Source organism: Syngnathus typhle, linkage group LG20 (genome assembly GCF_033458585.1).
Source record: "Syngnathus typhle isolate RoL2023-S1 ecotype Sweden linkage group LG20, RoL_Styp_1.0, whole genome shotgun sequence".
Classification (NCBI taxonomy): Eukaryota; Metazoa; Chordata; class Actinopteri; order Syngnathiformes; family Syngnathidae; genus Syngnathus; species Syngnathus typhle.
This window is the reverse complement of record NC_083757.1, coordinates 178,610-199,670: the sequence shown is the minus strand read 5'-3', so window position 1 is coordinate 199,670 and position 21,061 is coordinate 178,610. Positions and strand designations below refer to the sequence as shown.

Genomic DNA, 21,061 nt, shown 5'->3' with positions numbered 1-21,061 from the left:
TGTATGATTTGACGTCAGTAAGACACTGGCATTTCATTTGGGTATTGTGATTGTTGTGGTGTTGATACACTGTCCGGACAAATATCTCATAATGAAAATAATTTGCCCCCATCTATGTCTCTAGAATAATAGATCATATAACATTCACGAGCCATTCTTACAATCCTCCCACATGATGACATTTGACATGGCTGTGGAGGTTGCAAATGGTGAGTGGGCACACAAATTGCACAGGAACTCATGACCAGAGACACTGTCAAGCGGCGCTCACTGGTATATTTTGTCACGGTTCTTTATCTTTAATGCGATTTTGTCACGGTTCTTTATCTTTAATGCGCGCTATGCTATAGTAAGTACCCGGAGGCTGCCTTCTCCGTTTACCTATTGAATGTATGCCAGAAAGATGGATGCACAGCTGTGGAGCCTTCTCTGCAAGACTGCAGATCTAACCCTCCAGCCATTCTACTCTTATCCCCTCTGCCGAGCCTGTGTGATCATGTGTGACTTTGCAGTCTTAACTCAAATCAACTCCGACGTATGTACAAAGAGTGTCAGAGAGAAGGGAAAGCCAGTGAAAGCAAGAGAAAGTCGGCAAGATAACGGCATAACTCAAGCTACCTCGCGAAACACAAAGAGGTTACAATAAATACAAGAATGAAACTACAATCCAAATTTCCGCAAAACGGACCAACCACAATCTTAAACGTCACCATACTATCTTCCAGCCAATCATCTGACTCGACGTCATCAACAAAATCAGGCCCCCTCCGAGGCGACAGCCGAGACGTTCTGGATTCAGCCAACACCTAAGTTCACGCATGAAATACACACAAAATATTTTCGAAGAAAATAAAGCGCACAAAGTATTATAAGGAAGCATCATAATTGGATTTTCATGCGTTTCAACAAAACAACAGCCGTAAATACTAATATTTGGGACCCTACAATTTTCAGGCGTCAAATGGAATGCAAACTGGATTGCGGAAAACAAGCCAGGCAGAGCAGGGATCCTGACCTGCAGTCGGTGGTTCACAGAAACAAATTCAACAAGACCTCCAAATGGCTTTGACACCAGCGGTTACGTTATTATGTGAGAATTCAAATGAAGTCTTCTTTGATGTATGCAAGTTGTTGCTTTCATACGCCGACAATATTTTAAGGTATGCTCGTGAATGTAACTCAATTCCAACCATGTCACATTAGGCTAGTTTAGTATTGGGGTAACTAACCTCCGTCTAAATGAATCCTAACCCTGGCAGCTAAAAAAAACAACAACAACCATGTATGATGTTATGTTTTCAAATGGGAAAGTGGCCAGTGTGCAGAGAAAGGTGAGTACGTTTTGGCGTCCAGTCGTTGGAAAAGCGTCCTGTTCAGATTGGTGACGTTATTTGATGTCCTCCACGACTGTAGCTCGATCATGAGCTGACAGACGTGTCGCAGATGAATGTGGCGTCTCGTGGCCGATTTCGAGTTCTCGACTATGTAGCCTGTGCCTGTGTGGTAGGACATATGCCGACGTCAGACTGCACGATAATGACGTGTCACAAAAGAACGTAGCTTGCTTGCCGTGGCCGATTTAGAGTTGCCCTGTCAAAATCTCCGATTGGACGGTTGACGGGGGTGCTTGGCGAGTACGCGGTACTGATAAGGACTTTCCTTTTGCTATTGTGTCAAATGGAATAGATTTGTTCACCTCAAGCTATTCCACAACCCATGGGCTGAAATAATGAATTCTCTCGTATGTGTAGCCTTGTTGAAGATTTACAATCCTAACTTTTGTGTGACTAAATATCATCTTTCTCACCAGGAACCCCAATGTGGAAAAATACCGATCAATCCGTATAGGCAATCCGACTTTTTCGACCAAGCTCCTGCCGATCAACGGTGCTGTGGAATGCCTCTTCGAGATGGGCTTTGAGGAGGTGAAGTGTTTTACTGCTTCTTAATGAGGAACTAACTGTTGGCAATGACTAAGGATGGGACTTGTTTTTAAATTTTAGTCTGACACACACTTGGTATTCCCAAACTCTTCCTCATTGGACCAACTGAAGGTAATCAGGGAGTCTCTAGCTGCTCAAAGAGACCAGAGACTGATTGGAGGGCAACATCCGGCAGCGAGCCAAGAAGCCTCAGCACTTCCTGTACGACCAGTACTAACGGTAATATGTGGACACCCGTCAAGCAAAGAAAAAAGACATACTTGCAGTAGGGCTGCTTGATTACGGATTAAAACAAGTTTCTAGTTCTTTTGTAGTTTGGAGACATTGCATACATTTCACAATTTCAATGCCTCATTTGATGTGGTTAATTTTTAGCGCTTCACTATTATCGTATGTTGTATATTGGCTTGGCAGGTGAGCGGAAAGAACTTCTTTGTGACTCTTCAGTCTAACTTCCAACATGTGCTGCTCTACGAAAAACCCGAGATTCAGCAGAAAGCCAGGAGCTACATTCCTTACACGCAGCTATCCTTGGCTGCTGATCAGAAGCTGAAGTTAGCTCAAGAGGCTGAAACAGGTACAAATAAAGAGAGTATGGCATAAAGCTTTGTGAAATACTGGGAAGCGCTGGACCTGCATGGCATTTTTGCAGAATGTAAACTAGGAAAAGACGACTTCGTGGTGCTGGAGTTGCTTCGCTGGTTCAAATCCCATTTCTTCTCCTGGGTCGACTGTTTGCCCTGCAGCAGTTGCGGAGGCCCCACCCAGAATAGGGGGTCGCTCGGTCCTACCGGCGACGATCTACGCTGGGGAGCCCAGAGAGTGGAGAACCACTACTGTCAGAGGTGCCAGTTAAGCACCAGATTCCCTCGGTCTGTTCCGCTCCTTTCGACTACATTACGTACATCCATTCATACATCGAGATTGTGCTTATTTGCCTTGAATTCTCTCTCCATCAACACAAGCTATAACAACCCGGAGAAGCTTCTCCAAACCAGGAGAGGGCGCTGTGGGGAGTGGGCCAACTGTTTTACCCTGTGTTGCAGAGCTCTCTCCCTTGAAGCCAGGTACATCTGGGACAGCACAGGTATGTTGATTGGACACCAGCCCGATTGTACACTTGGCTTTCTGAATAGGTCCATTGCCTAGAGCAGTGTTTCCCCAAACTTGAGCTGAACCACAATCATTTCAAGTATTATACATCACGTTTTCCCCTACATCAGCGGTCTCAAAAGGTACGAGCCGGTCGAAATTTGGAAATGGCATGGAAAGGAACACATCACCAGCAGTGTCCCTGCTTATTAAAATGGCAGCCACAATCTGGAGGTGTTAAAACTTCCTAGTAAAAGAGTAGTACCAGTACGGGATTGGCCTGCGTGGCTGCCTGCGTGGCTGCCTGCGTGGCTGCCTGGCTGCCTGCCAGCCAGCCAGCCGGCCAGCCAGCAGTTAAGAGCTGTCTCCCCACAAAAGTCTGCACTAGTTTTCGGATGAAAAGTACTTCATCGTCAAGCAAAAACCACGCATCAAACTGCACAGCATTGATTGCAACAGAACATTTTTCTGCCAGTCAAATTACGTATGAAGGCTCTCTTCTCTCAGATCACGTATGGACAGAGGTTTACTCGGTGTCGCAGAGCCGTTGGCTGCACTGTGATTCGTGCGAGAACGTCTGTGATCAACCTTTACTCTATGAGGTCGGCTGGGGGAAGAAACTGGCCTATATTCTGGCTTTCTCACGAGACCAGGTATGTTGCACTCTTGCTATTCTATCAGTACGAATGGCATTGTGAATGAGTTGTTTGTCGGAACGTGCCCGCCGACTGCGACTGACTGCAACTGACGAGTCCGAGGTATACAAGTCCAAAGTCATTTGGCCTTGCGGAAAAAAGGAAATGAGTCGATGGAGCGAATAAGTACTCCTAGCACCAATTGTTGTGAGTTGCAGGTGGTTGATGTGACGTGGCGGTATTCCTGCAAGCATCCAGAGGTTTTGTCAAGAAGGACCAATGTTGAGGAGACTTGGCTGCTGCACACCATAATTGGGCTCAACGCCTTGGTGAGGTTCTTTTTTTTTTACCCCCTCACCTCACCATTTCTCGGTGCCGTATCGATGGTAATGTCAAACCATTTGAATGTGGCTTTCTTACTACAGAGACAGCGATCCCTCGGTACGGACAGGAAATTAGAATTGACACGACGCTTACTTGTCGAGCTTGTGGAATTTATTTCCCCCAAAATAGCGAGACAAGGTGAACTGGGAGGACGCGTCTCCGGCTCTCTTGGCTGGAGGATGGCGAGAGGAGAAACAGGACATGCAGAATCAGGGAATATCAAGCAGGTACTGAAATGAAACAAAAAGGCCTCACTCTTTTGTCAACAATTGTGTCTGTGCATTCAGGGTGCCGCTTATGTGTTTACGCCCACCGAGAAAGAAAGGAGAGACAAGTTAATCCACGTGTCGTACAATGCCGCTAAAGACCAATACTGTCGCATCTCTAATGACTTTGAGATCATCCACTGCTGGGATCAATGTGTGTGGCGGAAGGAGTCTGTCTTTAGGAAGCTGGAAGATGACTGGCACATGGTATGTTGACTGCTTCACTTTGTAAATTGAAAGAAAAAAAAAAAACCCGCATCAAGCACTCATACAATGCTATTATTATTGTTAAGCACAATGACTCACATGGTTGTGCCACCATTAAATAATGACTTTTCCCACAAATCACGGTAAAATACGCACACATGACTGTTAATTAACTTCTATCTACTAAGAAATGCTTGATATCCGCAGGTATATATTGCTCGAATGGAAGGCTCCTCTGTAGGACGGATACGCTGGAAATTTGACTTTGCTCCATCCAAATTAACAGTAAAGTCTGTCTCAATCAGGGCCTGCAGCCAAACATTCCATTTTGGCAATGTCAGCTGGCTCTTGCAATCGGGCACGACGGCGACTGAGTTTGCTGGAGGTATGCATAAGATAGAACTTGATGAAATGTTACACCGCAATGTGACTTGGTTTTCCCTTCCATTGAAACTTTCAGATGGGAGCATGCAGTCCTTCCAGTGTTTAAACGGAGCCTCTGAGTTTACTGTCACTGCACAGCTCAGCGGTGGGGAAGGGAATGTCTCATGGCAGCACGCTCAGCTGTTCAGACAAAGTCTGAAGGAGACAGAAGAGTCTCCGTTTGAAATGATCATTTGCCTTCAAAACGCATGAATATGAAAAAGTATGTCATTATAGCTGAGTATTATATTTGTTTCATTTTTTGAAAGATATTTCCTGAGTCCTCTAACGCAGAGCCGAATTTGATCATCAACAGTACTGACAAGGTTAATGGCAACAAATGACTAGCACTTGCATTTCAAGCCATAGCTATACCGTTAGTGAGCGCTAACCACGGGTTCACTTACGCCTCTTAACACAATGTAAGAAATGGTGTTAATAAATGTTCTTGGAGAACTTCTCCGCCTATGTGTGCCGTGTTTCGTTTAGCTTTGGTCCTGTACAGGCATGTACTGCATGCGCGAATGAGCATAATTGCATCGTTTCTTTGAAGAACGCAGCTGATTGGTTGCTCTTCCTTCATTCTGATTGGTCGTCTGGCTCCCAAATGGCGGAAGCGGGCGGGCGGGCGGTCAATGCTGCATTTAGCAAATAATCGTATTTATCTTGAAAAATATTGTGTGGCCATCTGAGTCAGTCGTCGTTACCGTTTTATTCTTTCGACCCTTGTTTTGCTATCCTAACGGTAATCCTATTTCATGTTTTGCTGTTGTCTTTATTATTTTTACTGTTAGCATCTTTGTAGGAAACGTAGGCCTCGAATGGCTGTGAGTTTCCTAACAATAGCAGACACACGATTCTGCATATTTAGGATGTTTGTATCCCTCCAAACGGAATGAAACGACAACATGGGATTTAATTACGTTTCGAGATCTTGCAAGTATTGAGACCTACGTGTTTTGTAATACCACTCACTCACTGTACATTGAAGATTGGCAGCAGCAGCAGCAGCAGCAGCATTCAATTTGAGGATCACAAAGGAAGATGTCCTACGGCGCACCAGGGAGCGATGGGACGGCTACCTGGAAGGTAAATAAGGCGACCGCCCGCCCGAAAAGCATTGCTTTCAAATACATCGTATACAATGTCTATGTTGTTCCAGTAAATCAGCTTGCAAACGCATCAGTGTCGAATCTCGGTTTATGGGTTAGACAACAGTAGGCCGGTTGTAACAACTGAAAATAGATCTATCCACAACATATCACTAGCATCTAATAAAAGACAACAGGGAATGGATTTTTCTTTGAAATCACATCAACATACGTGCTTTTCCTACTTAATTTATAGGTAAAATTGTGTGACGTGATTATACATGACTGCAGTGTTTTCCAACCTTTTGTTAGCTACCGTGAGTCGCCCCCCCCCCTCTTGAGTCATGAATTAGTCTCCAAATGTCAAACACAACTGAGCATAAAATGAAATTAATTTCATCTCCTATGTCAGAACTTTAAGGCTTTGTCCTACCTTAAGATTCAATTAAACATGCACTTAAATATGTCTCTTTAAAAAAAAGTCATATTAATACAATATTTTATGATTTAGCACCGCGCACAACTATTCATATCTAAACCAACATGAAATTCATATTAAGGCCACAAACTACCGACCCCTGGTTTCGATGCATCGCATTTTAAAAGTGACATGATTTGCTCTAAAATGCAAACAGTGGATGAGCGCTTTGACCGTGACGCTGTTAAAGTTCCGAGCACTTGCACTTGTCTTTTTCGAGCCACATTTTGTATATCTTGGTATGAATTGTAATGCACCTCATAGTTTCCTAGCCCTTCCTTCCTTCCTTCCTTCCTTCCTTCCTTCCTTCCTTCCTTCCTTCCTTCCTTCCTTGCTAACCGTTTTCTCAATCTTTTCAGGAGGCAGCAAACGGCAAGATGGAGGGGCTCAAGAACGATAGGATTGGGTCCAAGCTGTCCGTCGAGAGAGTATACCAAAAGAAGACCCAGCTTGAACACATTCTTCTTCGACCCGACACGTACATTGGCTCCGTGGAGCCCATCACACAGGTAAGTCCCATTAATGATGCGTGAACAAAACAGCCTTGTGTATATTGGCTGTACATGGACTGGCCATCATTTTTTACAAGTTATTTGCTCCACAAAAAACACCAAGCAGACTTTCTCTTTCTCTCTCTTTCTCTTTCTCTTTCTCTCTCTTTTTCTCTCTCTCTTTCTCTCTCTCTCTCTCGCAGCTACTGTGGGTGTTTGATGAAGAGGTTGGACTAAACCAGAGGGAAATAACCTATGTACCTGGACTATATAAAATTTTTGACGAGATTCTTGGTAAGTCAACAATTTAGTTCCGATTCAATACGTGATCATTTTGTTTTAGAAATAAGGACATTTGGAAGTGACCCCAAACGTTTGAACGGTGGTGTGAGTGCCACTGTTGGGCTCGTTTTACCGCCGGCCCTTTAAACTGCAAATTGTTTTCAAAGAATTGATCTTTTAGAGACGTTATTTGTCACAGACTTGTCTTTTTGAGGACACAGCCAGATAAAATAGCATGCCGGTTTCTTCCTATCCAGTCAATGCAGCAGATAACAAACAAAGGGATAAAAACATGAGTTCCATCAAGATCAACATTGACCCGTAAGTACGAAAAAGCCTATGAAGTGGTTTTTTTTTTTTTTTTAATCCACACAGTTTGAAAGTCATGAACATTTTTATTCCGTGCTGTCTTGCACTCATGAATCTTCTAATCCACTTCCACCAGTGAATCCAACACTATCTCTGTATGGAACAATGGTAAAGGAATACCAGTGGTGGAGCACAAAGACGAGAAAATGTATGTCCCGGCTCTCATTTTTGGTCACCTGCTCACCTCCAGCAACTATGATGATGATGAAAAAAAGGTTACGGGTGAGTAGAGGCACAAGGCCAAAAACAAATCTGCAAATGAGTCAAAGGTCGTTCAGGCCACATAATAATCCTAATCTATGTACAATAATACTGTAACGTTCACAGCCAAAGTCATTTCCACATCATTCAATAGTAGTTTTCATTCCAATGTTCAGCCTCTTCCTCTCGTTGCATATCATTGTGTGTGTTTGCTCTCAGGTGGGAGGAACGGCTATGGTGCCAAACTTTGCAATATTTTCAGTACTAAATTCACTGTGGAAACTGCTTGCAAGGAGTACAGACACAGTTTCAAACAGGTGGGGAAAATGTCGTGTACATGCACAAACTATGATACAGTAGCTTCTGCACATTAAGCAGAACCCCCCCAAAAAAGCATTGCTTTCTGCATTGTTCCCATGTGGCAGACTTGGCAGAACAACATGAGCAAGACTTCAGAACCCAAGATCAAGTTCTTCGATGGAGACGATTTCACTTGTGTGGCTTTTCAGCCGGACCTATCCAAGTTCAAAATGGACAAACTGGACAGGGATACCGTAGCTCTTCTTACACGCAGAGCTTATGATGTTGCCGGCTCCTGCAAAGGTGTTAAAGTCACGCTGAATGGGAAAAAATTACCTGTAAGTCAAATTTACCTGCACATTTGCTTGCCAATATATACAAGCTGCTGAGAGGTGGCTTGCTTGTACAAGTTTGAAAAGGAAACCGTGGAGAATTTGTCCAAGTTTCATCCAAAACCTCCAATGTTACTTTGTTCAGTGTCCCTATTCTATCCACCACAGCAATACCACTATTACACTTGGGATGTAAGAAAAAGACTCTATATGCGATCTAGGTGTTGACTGTAGCCACTATATCTATAATCACCACATTTAACAAGAAATGCTCTTTTTGTCATCTGACAGAATGATTTCTTTTTGCCAAGCAGCAAAATGAGCAAATTGGATGTGCCTTCCCCCCCCCCCCCCCCCCTCTGTCAAGGTTAATGGCTTCCGCAGCTACGTGGATCTATACGTAAAAGACAAACTGGATGAAACGGGTGTAGCCCTGAAGGTGGTGCACGAAAGCGTCAACGAGCGATGGGAAGTGTGCCTTGCGATGAGTGAGAAAGGATTCCAACAAATCAGCTTTGTCAACAGCATTGCCACCACCAAGGTGTGGAGAAAGTAGTCGCGTGCATTGATTTTGGGCCATTCTTGCACACACACACACACACACTTACACACTTCTTGGAGGAATGCTCAACGCTTTTGGCACCGGTGTTTTTGTCCAGGGCGGTCGGCACGTTGACTACGTGGTGGATCAAATCGTGTCCAAGCTGATTGAAGTGGTGAAGAAAAAAAACAAGGCAGGAGTGTCTGTCAAACCTTTCCAGGTGATTTAGAAAAGAATCCTTTCAAAATGGCGTGACGAACCCTCATTGACATGGAAGCTTTCTGCAGGTCAAGAACCACGTTTGGGTTTTTGTCAACGCGCTCATCGAGAATCCAAGCTTTGACTCCCAGACAAAAGAAAACATGACCCTCCAGACAAAAAGCTTTGGATCCAAATGCCTTCTGTCTGAAAAGTTTATCAAGGCTGTAAGTGGCGTTTGAAATTGCTTTCAGCATCTGCCGTGGTTGACTTGATCTGTTCTCTGTCATCCGCAGGCAACCAACTGTGGCATTGTTGAGAGTATCCTCAACTGGGTCAAGTTCAAAGCTCAGACCCAGCTGAATAAGAAGTGCTCATCTGTCAAGCACAGCAAAATCAAAGGCATCCCCAAGCTGGACGACGCCAACGATGCCGGTCAGTGCCTGCCCGCCTGCCTGCCAAATTGCTTTAGCAATGCTTGTCCGGATTCCTAATGGTGTGTCGGACATGTGTGTGCCAATGCTTGTCTTTTTCCTCACCGTCCGTCTTCAAGGTGGTAAACACTCCTCAGAATGTACTCTCATCCTCACTGAGGGGGATTCGGCAAAATCTCTCGCCGTTTCCGGACTCGGAGTCATCGGACGCGATCGCTACGGGGTATTTCCGCTGAGAGGGAAGATCCTCAATGTACGCGAAGCGACCCACAAACAGGTATGTATGCGACAACATATTTGACTGTACATAGTTTGGCATTCTCAAGTTCACCCATTAGTAGTGGCGGGGGGATGTCTGTCTGTCTGTCTGTCTGTCTGTCTGTCTGTCTGTCTGTCTGTCTCTGTCTGTCTCTGTCTGTCTGTCTCTGTCTGTCTGTCTGTCTGTCTGTCTGTCTGTCAAGCCCCATTGTTCGGGCCGGAGCAGCAACTGCTGCAGAGTCCCTGCTGATGGCTGATCTTTAGGGCCTACCATGAATTGATTCATTTGATATTCACCACAGATCATGGAAAATGCTGAAATCAATAACATCATCAAAATTGTTGGACTCCAATACAAGAAGAGCTACGAAGACCCAGAGTCCCTGAGGAGTCTGCGTTATGGCAAGATCATGATCATGACTGACCAGGTGGCACTGCACTCTCTTCGCTTGCTTGCAGTGTGTGTGTGTGTATACTCCAGTTCAAGTTCCCCACTTTCATGTCTCTCTTAGGATCAAGATGGGTCCCATATCAAAGGTCTGCTCATCAACTTCTTTCATCACAATTGGCCGTCCCTGTTGAAACACACCTTCCTGGAGGAATTTATCACACCCATTGTCAAAGTAAGGCAGGATTGCGCATTGTCTGGATGCTCAACTGCTATGACTGGCAGCGAGCGAAACGGCAAAAGCAAAGCCCAGGTTCGACGCTTACTATCGCTGATTGTATTTTGCGCAGGTTTCCAAGAATAAGCAGGAGCTGGCCTTTTACAGCATTCCCGAGTTTAACGAGTGGAAGAAACAGACAGACAACTATAAAAGCTGGCATGTCAAGTACTACAAAGGTTTGCTCTTTCCACAACATTTCCTGCGTTGAAACGGACGGGCAAAGTGGTTCTTCTTATTGAGTCAATGTACTACGTTGTAGGTTTGGGTACAAGTACAAGCAAAGAGGCCAAAGAATATTTTTCTGAAATGGAGAGGCATCGCATCACTTTCCGATACAATGGTGCCGAGGATGACGCTGCCATCACCTTGGTGAGTGAGTTCAAGCTAACTTGAGTGGTGCTTCGACACTCCAATCGAAAGTATCCTCCAGACAAATGAAATATCCTGCTTGTTTTTCTCTTCAGGCCTTCAGTAAGAAGAAAACGGATGACAGGAAGGAGTGGCTCACCAACTTCATGGAGGACAGACGGCAAAGAAGAATTCACGGTCTCCCTGAGGTTAGTCAATTCCATCAAATTGAAAGTTTGACAAAATGGATTTGTAACCAATGAATTGAATCCATCCCATTGACGCACATTTTGGAGGCGAGAAAGTTTCGACCGTTTTGGGGCATTTTGATGTGGCTGTATCTGCAATTTGAATGTTTGTTTTCCAAATGGGAAGCCGTTTGGAGCAGTTCTTTCCAAAGCACAAGCGCGCACGCACGCACGCACACACAAAGCGATACTACGACTTTAGTCCATGCCTTTGATCATTCACGTGACATTTCAGCAATACCTGTATGGAACGCAAGCCAGACATCTGTCCTACAATGACTTTATCAACAAGGAGCTGATTCTGTTCTCCAACTCTGATAATGAGAGATCCATTCCTTCCTCGGTCGATGGTTTGTACAACCCGTTTCCTATTCTGGTATTGGTGCCGACAAAAGTTGATTGACGGCGGTTCTAGCGCGCGCAGTACAGTTGTCAACGTTACAAAGTTCCACTGCAAGAATTTCAGTCACAGACATGAAGGTTTATGCTTGCAGCCGTCCTTATCTTTGCAGGCCGTGCAGATATTGTGAAAGCACCTCACAAATATACAATCTGATGGGATTCAAAACAAAAACATCAACAAAAAAAAACCACCCACAATTGTTCAGGAAGTGAATATCTGTAGGCCGCCGCAGCTCTGCGTTCTAACGGTTTTCTCATCTTGATGTGTTGACTCCTGTTTTGTCTGTTGTAAGGAAGCTGACTATCTCCCGTTTTTGTCATTTAGGCTTAAAGCCTGGCCAAAGAAAAGTGCTTTTCACTTGCTTAAAAAGGAATGACAAGAGGGAGGTGAAAGTTGCACAGCTGGCTGGTTCAGTTGCAGAGATGTCAGCGTATCATCATGGAGAGGTGCCATAAACTGTCAACTGTAAATGATGCTAGCAATGGGCAAGCAAAATTAAAGACTGTGTCAAACCTTGTCTGTATTTTTGCCAAGCAGGCAGAAATTGGCCATTGGAGCAAATAAGAACTAGATGTGATTTGGGTCACATTGTCACTTAGTTTGCCATTTTTCTTTTCAGCAAGCACTCATGATGACCATTGTCAATTTGGCTCAAAACTTTGTGGGCAGTAACAACGTGAACATCCTGCAGCCACTCGGTCAATTTGGCACTCGCATCAATGGAGGCAAAGACGCCGCCAGCCCTCGTTATATCTTCACCATGCTCAGGTAAAGCCGTTTGTTCCGTTGATGATATCGATGCTCATTGGCAACGTTAGACTGGTATTGCGCTCCAATTAAGGCTCGGCTTGTGGCATTTTTACTACACGCAAGCACAATGTGTGTGCAAAGTTGAAGGCGTTTCCATGCACGTTTGCTCATGTGGTGTGGTGTCTCTTCAATCTTGTTTCTTTTGGTCTTATTCCTTGTCTGTTTTGGAAGTTTCAAGCATCAGATGTGCAGTGCGAAACCTAACATTAGTCTATTTTGCGAGGAAGGGCGAACTAAGCAGAAAATCGGACTAAAGCTTCTTCTTGCAACCGCTCTAGGCTTTACTCCTACTTTTAGTTGCTTGGTAACAGACATTTATTCAATCCCTCATGGACGCACCATATTTAAAAGGATCTAAGGATGACTGTTTTTGGACCAAATGTTTGTCGCGCTGCTGCTCCATTTGAAGCCGACTCCTCGTCTTTTGTTGGCGTATGACGACTAAACATTGAACAAATCCTTTCCTACAGTCCTCTTGCCAAGCTGTTGTTTCCAGCAGTGGACTCCAACCTGCTGAAGTTCCTTTATGATGACAACCAGAAGGTGGAGCCAGAGTGGTACATTCCCATCATTCCCATGGTGCTGGTCAACGGCGCAGAGGGCATCGGAACAGGTTGGGCATGTAAGATTCCCAACTACGACCCCCGAGAGATTGTCAACAACATCGGTCGGATGCTGAACCACCAAGACCCGCTCGCAATGGTAAAGTGGCAAGAGAAAATCAAGTGTCGATTCCCCAGCGCGGTGGCACCGCTGCTGCTCACTGCTGCCCTCTCCCCCAGGGGATGGATCCAAATCACACGGGGATGGGTTAAATGCAGAGGACAAATTTCACCACACCCAGATGTGTGTGTGTGTGAGTGACTATCATTGGGACTTTAACTTAACTTTAAAATGTTTGGACTTGTGATTTCAATTGTGGCCGTCCCTCCCTACCTCCCTCCCTCCCTCCTTCCACACTTTGCGCTTCGCCTGTTGCCGCTTGGTTATTTCACGGCGTTCAAATACGCGGCGACAGCTCAAGAGCCAGTTGTTTGTGTTTTCATTAATATGTTGATTTTTTTTTCACTTAAAATGCGTTTCCTAAAAGCTTCCCAGATATAAAAACTTCAAAGGGCTGATCGACGAACTGGGTCCCAACCAGTACCTGGTTAGCGGAGAGGTGTCGGTCCTCGACAAGAACACCATCGAGATCACAGAACTTCCTGTGCGAACGTGGACGCAGGTAGGCTTGAGCTGCGCATAAAAAGCTGCCCTTTGAAAATGAAGAACCAAGCGACTCAACGTTTTGTCATACAACAGGCTTACAAGGAATCTGTGCTGGAGCCCATGTTGCAGGGCACGGAAAAAACGCCGTCGCTCATCAGCGATTACAAAGAGTACCATACAGATTCCACCGTGAAGTTTGTGGTTCGTATGGCTGAGGAAAAACTAGCCCAGGCTGAGGCGGCCGGCCTCCACAAAGTTTTCAAGCTTCAGTCCAGCCTCACCTGCAACTCGATGGTAGTAAGAAGCGAAGCGTTGGATCCGTTTGGAACGGTGGACGCTGAGTGTTTTTTTTTGGTTTTTTCCCATTCCGCATCCCCCCCCCCCCCCCCCCTTCGGCAGGTTCTCTTTGACCACATGGGTTGTCTGAAGCGATACGATTCTGTCCAAGACATTCTCAAGGAGTTCTTTGAGCTGCGCCTCCACTACTACAAACTTCGAAAGGACTGGTTGATGGGTAGCCTGGGAGCCGAAGCGGCTAAACTGTCCAATCAAGCTCGTTTTGTTCTGGAGAAGATCGAAGGGAAAATTTCAATTGGTGAGAGGGATGAAAAGATGTAAATGTTCAATCCGCTTCATCTTGGCCATATTGTGTCCCAATAGAAAACAAATCCAAGCGCGAGCTGATCCGCATGCTGGTACAGAAAGGCTACGAGTCTGATCCTGTAGCTGCCTGGAGCAAGGCTCAAGAAAAGGTACACTTGGCTTATGTTGGGAGCTTGGTTACCTGGGCAAATGTACTATATATATATTCGACCTCTGAAAATCAAATGGATATATTGGAGATGGGCTACCCAACATCCTACTACATGGTTTAATTGCAGACACACACACCCACACACTCTCGCTTCATTCCAAAGAGAGCGACCGGAAAAGGGAAAATGCGCTTTAGCGCATTCCTCCATATCTCTAATAGCGTTTGTAGGAGCCCGACCGACCATGTACGATGACCATTTGAAGAAAACCAAACAAAAGTGGATTGGTCGTGTCAAATCGAGCTTTAGCTGTATATACTGTAAACTAGGCTCTTGCCACCTCGGCTTAAAAAAAAAAAAAAAAAAAAAAAAAAAGGGATGACATGGGATTTGTGTTGTGATCTCTCACAGGCGCAAGAAGATGACAATCAGAACGGAAATGAGAGTGACGGCTCATTGCACTCGGGCACGTCGTCGGGCCCAAATTTCAATTACATCCTCAACATGTCTCTATGGTGCTTGACCAAAGAGAAGGTGGAGGAACTCTTGAAACAAAGAGACCAGAAGGTAAGGTTAAGCACGTTTCTGTTTCTTGTCTGCTCTTTAAAAATTGGAGCCGCCTTTTAACCTTAAGTGGGACTTGAGTGGTTCGTTTGTTTGTCACCTATTATTCCTGGCTTTTGTGCAGACAGGAGAGCTCGAGAATCTCAAGGAGAAATCTCCAGAGCATCTATGGAAGGAGGACTTGGCCGTTTTCCTAGAAGAATTAGACGCAAGTGTTTGGGGTTTTTGCACCTCATTCTTTACCCGTTGAGGCTGACAAAAGGGGGGGTTGGCGTCAGCTTGTGGGAGTGTGTATTTTAAGCAGGGAAGCTCCCAGCAACTTGCTTTTCCAGGGGATCCCGGGACTTTTCCAGCTTAGAGGCTCTCTTTTCCTAGAAAGTATGTAAAAAGGCTTCAAACCGGTCCAGGTTCAAGCTTCTTTTGGCATTGCACCTGACAATGTTTGGGCTGAAAGTATACTAAGGCGGGTGACAAACAACCAGAGACGTCAAAGTTGAAGGAAACAAACATGATGTTGGCAAATAGTTCTTACCGTCTTTTGTGTGTTTGTCAGAATCTCGAGGCACTTGAGCGAGAAGAGCAAATTTTAGGCAAAGCCGTCAAACTCGTCAAAGGTAAAGTTGGTAAACCTAAAGCCAAGAAGCTGAATCTGGAGGAGACCATGCCGTCGTCATTTGGCCGCAGGGTGGAGCCTCCGTCTCAGCTGCTGAAATCTGAAGCAAACAAGAAATTGAGCAGAAAGAGGAAGGTAACGTCACGATCCATTAGGAAGCGCCGTTGACATTGCTCATGTTTGTGAGGCCGTTGGCTTTAATGTGCAAGAAACATGCAGTATGTTGAGGAAAAAGAGCTCAGCATATGGATGGGCTGGATGGGCATATGCAGCAAAGTCTCATTGCGTAACATAGGTAGGTCAATGTTGGAGTCGGAAACAAATGCCATGTTTCCTTTTCAGCTTGACTCTGAGCCACTTGTGAAGTTGGAGGGTGACGATGAGCTTTTGGGCCAAGATGCCACGACGGGCGAAAGTCCTCTTGTCAAACCAAAGACTCCACGTATGAAGAAGGACAAGAAAGAACCAGGTCAGAGAGTATGGATTTGATTCCATATAAATGAATTGTATGACAAAAACCAAACACGTTTTTTTTTTCTTTGTTTACCCCTGCAGGAGTTCCCAGAGTGAGAAAAACCCCAGGGCCAAAAGGAAGTCCTGTAAAGAAGGTGAAAAAAAGAAATCCCTGGTCTGAAGATGAATCCAATTCAGACAGCGATCAGGAGAATAGTCAGCCCGCCATCATCCCAAGAGAGACAAAGTCTCAGAGGACATCAGGTACGCTTCACCATTTCAATGGCAGTCTTTCTTGCCACCTAAAATGCACATGTCATCAATTAGCATCAACTATTATTTATTGACATTTGTTTTCTTTCTTCATGTCTAAGAAGCAGTCTGATACAAAACGCAGTCAAACATGTATGTCTGTATGTATGTATGTATGTATGTATGTATGTATGTATGTATGTATGTATGTATAGTACTTGGAAAAGAGCACTACTAATCAATACTCTGCTTATTTTGTCAGCATCCAAGCCAAAATACACATTTGACTTCTCAGAGGAAGAAGATGAGGCTGAGAATGAAGACGACGACGACATTGTGGCCACTTCTATGCCCAATGCATCGGAAAGCCGGGACTGTGACAGTGGCCGCGTTGATGACGACGATTACGACAAAGATCAGAAGACCGTGTAAGACTAGGCATTGGAACTATTGACTGCTGCCCTATTTCCCTTTTTCCTTATTACAATAGTTTTGACTACGTACCTTTTCATAATCCCTCTTGTCTAGGTCCGGGCCTGTGGCTAAAAACAAAGAGACGGCCACTATATTCTCTTCTAAGTCTGTCTTCTCAGACGAGGGCAACGACAGCGGTGAGTGCAAACTTTGTTGTCCGTATCATGGGGGTCAACATAGCGACTGTTCCTCCATCTCTTGAAGTGCTTTCTATGCTTTTAGAGGGGTCCAAAGCTGCTGCTGCTGCTGCTGCTGCTGCTGCTGCTGCTGCTGATGATGATGATGATGATGATGCTGATGATGATGATGATGATGATGATGTCGACAACAACAGTTTTTCCACCATTTCAAGCAGTTCTGCGTTTGACAGACAATCACTAGCAAAAAAAGGTAACGTGTGTGTGTGCTAAAATATTGCATCTGCGCTTAACTATCAAGTGGCCTGCGTAATGCAGTCCCTTGAAGTCCATTCCATCAAATTTGAGTTGCTTGCATTTACTGTCATTTGATGTTTCCTCCTGTACCTTATTTTGAGTTTTGGCCTTCTGCCAGCCAATTCCAATCCGAGCAAGTTTGACCAGGCTTTTCTCTTCGTCAAGGGTCCAAGACATCATCTGGCGCAGTTCCAAAAGCGAGGAAGACACCTACACAAAAAACAAAGAAAGCTGATAAATCACTCTGGGATTCTGACTCTGACACCGGGACCAAGAAAGTATCTCTTAAAGGTACAGGTAAAGGGGGGGGTGGGGCTTTCTCAGTTGACGACTCCTTTCAGTTCTGACAAGACCGCTGTCTACGCAGTATATGCTGTAATGAAGGAAATATTTTGGTTGAAAAGTACTTTAGGGACAGAGATATAAAAGAAAGGTTGTAAACCATTTCATTTCAAGTCCTCACAAATACATTGCAAACCCTAGATCACAATTATGGCAGCATTTTTGCTGAATGGATTTGTTCAATTCTATGCAGGTAAAGGTCAAGGAACAAAGAGAATGCCATCTGGCTCTGGGGATGACGATTATAGTCCAGTGAAGAAAATGGCAAAAGTGGTATGTATCGTTGATGATGAGATTCGAGCTCTCTACTAGTTCCTCAATGGGGAAATGGGTATTGTTTTCAGGTTGCCTGTTTTCTTTCGCAGTAATAGTGTTCTAATTTCATTATGTATGTATTTGTCGCCGTAGCGATCCGTCGTGGTAACGAGGGAGCCGAGTCGAAAGGCCAAGCGCTCCATTCGCCGCATTTATCCAGCCGATTTTAGACGCACGGGACAGGATTTGATAGATCAGGATGGTTATCAGGCTTGTGCATGCTTGCCGATGAGCTGTGCTATTTGTCCAATTGTGGTTTTCACAACAGCAGCAGCAGCAGCAGCAGCAGCAGCAGCAACAACAACAACAAGAATGCCTAATTTGGCCAATGTCTTTTCTGTGATTGGAAACAGAAGTGTCACGATCCTCCGTCCAACGACGAGAACGACGGCAACAGTCAGGGTGCCACCAACGCTCCGTGCCGGGCCGGCCGCGCAAAGAAGGAGGTCAAGTACTTTGCCGAATCCGACAATGATCATGACATGTTTGACTAAATTCTCTTTTGACAAAGTTGGCTCGCTCCCCTCCTATGGAATTCTTTTACTCCCCACGGAATTTGTACATCTCCTCTTAAAATGTTATTTTGTTAATGGTATTGTTTTATTTTTTTATGTGTAGTTTGAAAATGTTGACGCATTTCTTTTTTATGTCGATTGAAACATTCTGTATTTGTCTGAGGCAGGTTTTAGAAGTTTAGAAAAGCTTTTAATTGTGAAAGGATAACGTCACTTTTTAAAGAAGTAGGAGTAAACCATGAAATATGTGTCACCTCTGCTAGTTTTGGATGATTCAAGACAACAATGACATTGTATATGGAGCACTATTTAGTCACTCAAAACAAGTGTTTCACTAAAGTGTGTGTGTCAAATATATGACTTCTGCCGTGTGAAGAAGTAGCTGAAAATTCTTTTGTCTGTAACCAAAAGATGACCATAATCCACATCTAAACGCCAACAAATCCTATTGGCGAATAAAACATGTTTCAACCAGTTTGAATTGTCGTGACCGTAAATGGGAGAACTGATCTTGTAAACCTTGAAGTGAGACCAAGTGTCAAGTCAATTTGACGGCTAAAACGACGTACTTTATTCTTTTTCTGCTGAACATGACCCCGCCCATCGCAAAGCGCTTAACAACAAAAACGCTTATGTGAAGTAATCTCTGGTAATCTTTCGAGATGATGTCATTTCCAGGACACGGAGTCGGTCGGCAATTGTCCCGTCGCGTTCACCGCCATTGTCAATGCCTCGGCCATGCGTTGCTCTCGTGTCGGTTAAGATGAGAATAGGGCGTGTAAATTGTTGACCCTTTTCTTCATCCTCGCACTTTGGCCAAGCCAACCAATAAAGCAGACTTTGAATTTCACACGAGTGTAACAACTCGAAGGGGCTCCTTCCAATGCTCACAGCCACATCCCTGCCGCTCTGGCAGCGGTGGGGTGGGAGAGATTTTCCACTGCCTGCTTTGGCTCGACATCCTCCAAAGCAGATAGGAATTCATGCAAACCTCTGAGGAATCCAATTCATTGTAAAATTACAACGGGGGAAATGTTCCCTCTTAAAGAAGAAAAAAGCCTGGGCAGACAACGCCTGACACAGGAGGCAGGAGCGGTCAACTTCAAGCGTATATGCTTGTCGACTTAAAGCAGGCAACCTTGTCTTGTCCTCTACCTCCTGAAACCTTTAAGCACCGAGGCAACTCGTGTGTATGCAAGGCCACATCATCACGCCCGAGCAGAGAACACCCGGAGGGAGGGAGCCATTTTTTGGTCTTTATTTTTAGTCAAAACAACCTAGAATTTTCCCACGATTTTCTTATCCCTGTGAGGTTGGCCTTCGCCTTTCTCCCGTATGCCTGCCGCACTGCCACTTCAAAAGTAAGTCCACTTTGCAATCATCTCAGTGCTATATAGTTGCCACATCATTTGTGTTAGCGTACACAGAGCTTAGCATTTGGGAATCAGCAACACGCCCGTGTATTCTATCCCACACACACACACACACACACACACACAAGGCACAGTCACACTCCCATAAACATTTTCCTTCCCGAGCTTCCCTTTTTAATGTCTGCATTTTTCTGGAGAAGTAGTAGTAGTATACAATCTTTTGTGATTTGTTTTGTTTATGCTGAGAGAAAGACAGAATAAATTTTTGTTATACAGAACTTGGTGCGTTGTGTGTGTTTGAGTCAGTTGTGATCACTAATCGGTGACAAGTATTCCCATTTTATTTAATATAGCTCCAAATTCAAACACCAGGGTTTTTTTTTCTCTCATTTGAAGCAAAATGAATCAAAGGGGTGTTGTACCCCCTCCATTTCAGTAGCTCACAAGCTGGAGACATTTCTAAGGTTCCGTGAACATTTTAAACATCCTTTTTTGTTTCGTGTGTGCGTGTGTGCTAGTGTGCGTGTATAGTTTTCCCATTAATACTATCCACCCAGACAACAGATTGTTTCAGTTATTGATAGGTGCTCCTCTGTCTGATAAACACTTGAGCATACACGGCAGCTATTTAAACTCCAAACAAGATTAGTGCACGTCAAGGACATCACCTCATTGAAAAGTTAAACTGGTATCAAGCCTTCTTTGCACTCAGATTTGCCTCAAATGGCCTGCCTCATACCAGCTGTTGCTAGTTAATTACAACTACTTGCCAACCACTCACCCATATTGGACAGAATTTTTTTGGGACGCTAAAATAAATTTGAAAAGATTTTGCCAATGAAAACAACAAAAGAGATAAAAGTGTTAAATGTGAATTCAATCAGCCTTTAATGTTCCATTAATGCTCCACAGGCTTCCTACGACTAAAACATTCCCAGCAGTTCATCATTTTCCTGGCAGGCTTGCTAGTCGGTTGTTTGAATGCATCTTGACATAAATAGAGGTCACGTCCTTGAATAAAACAAAGTACTTTGATTCATGGCGCAACAACAAAAAACCGATGTCTTTTTTTCATTGTTATATTTGTCTTCCAGTTATTACAGGCACCGATTTCTTTGAAAATGAAAAATGCGCAATTAAACGTTTCACCCTTTCAACAGGAGTATTTTCACAAACGAGTAGTAAACAAACCCGGATGAGCCAAATTCAGATGTTGGCTACTGTCATAACCACTCGATGGTAAATGATGGCCTCCCATTGCGAAACGAGATATTTAAAAGGAGAAATACAAAATCTAATACTAATACATCACATTACTAAAGAACTGAGGAAACCCTCTTTAATTGTACAAAACAAGAAGTTA

General features: G+C 44.4%; 2 protein-coding genes across 7 annotated transcripts; both read left to right on the top strand.

Annotated features, from left to right (window-relative positions):
* Positions 1 to 814: 814 nt before the first annotated feature.
* ngly1 (N-glycanase 1) lies at positions 815 to 5,409 on the top strand. 5 transcript variants are annotated; one of them, XM_061267767.1, is made up of 12 exons: positions 815 to 1,090; positions 1,811 to 1,925; positions 2,055 to 2,162; positions 2,358 to 2,520; positions 2,596 to 2,815; positions 2,909 to 3,030; positions 3,543 to 3,688; positions 3,889 to 3,999; positions 4,096 to 4,281; positions 4,342 to 4,527; positions 4,735 to 4,912; positions 4,988 to 5,409. In XM_061267767.1, coding segments are annotated over exons 1-12 (1,713 nt in total). In that variant the 5' UTR covers positions 815 to 1,088; the 3' UTR covers positions 5,164 to 5,409. The 5 variants fall into 5 exon arrangements, with proteins under 5 accessions (XP_061123751.1, XP_061123748.1, XP_061123752.1 ...); XM_061267764.1 differs by having other exon boundaries at positions 816 to 1,160; XM_061267768.1 differs by having other exon boundaries at positions 816 to 1,160; positions 2,004 to 2,162; positions 4,833 to 4,912; positions 4,988 to 5,167.
* A 123-nt stretch (positions 5,410 to 5,532) lies between these two features.
* top2b (DNA topoisomerase II beta) lies at positions 5,533 to 18,800 on the top strand. Of its 2 annotated transcripts, XM_061267761.1 has the most exons (37): positions 5,533 to 5,695; positions 5,942 to 6,039; positions 6,879 to 7,028; positions 7,214 to 7,304; positions 7,550 to 7,613; positions 7,738 to 7,883; positions 8,082 to 8,179; positions 8,288 to 8,500; positions 8,862 to 9,035; positions 9,154 to 9,255; positions 9,323 to 9,460; positions 9,530 to 9,668; positions 9,787 to 9,944; positions 10,228 to 10,353; positions 10,438 to 10,548; positions 10,664 to 10,769; positions 10,853 to 10,962; positions 11,058 to 11,150; positions 11,425 to 11,539; positions 11,917 to 12,038; positions 12,212 to 12,360; positions 12,873 to 13,104; positions 13,493 to 13,627; positions 13,705 to 13,905; positions 14,011 to 14,206; positions 14,272 to 14,363; positions 14,775 to 14,930; positions 15,052 to 15,135; positions 15,481 to 15,675; positions 15,883 to 16,009; positions 16,096 to 16,257; positions 16,508 to 16,673; positions 16,774 to 16,856; positions 16,942 to 17,109; positions 17,319 to 17,444; positions 17,689 to 17,768; positions 18,164 to 18,800. In XM_061267761.1, exons 2-37 carry the CDS (start codon positions 5,995 to 5,997, stop codon positions 18,302 to 18,304), a joined length of 4,794 nt encoding a protein of 1,597 aa, XP_061123745.1. In that variant the 5' UTR covers positions 5,533 to 5,695; positions 5,942 to 5,994; the 3' UTR covers positions 18,305 to 18,800. The 2 variants fall into 2 exon arrangements, 1 of the variants encoding a protein (XP_061123745.1); XR_009710776.1 differs by lacking the exons at positions 17,319 to 17,444; positions 17,689 to 17,768; positions 18,164 to 18,800 and having other exon boundaries at positions 16,508 to 16,671; positions 16,942 to 17,087.
* Positions 18,801 to 21,061: the final 2,261 nt, after the last annotated feature.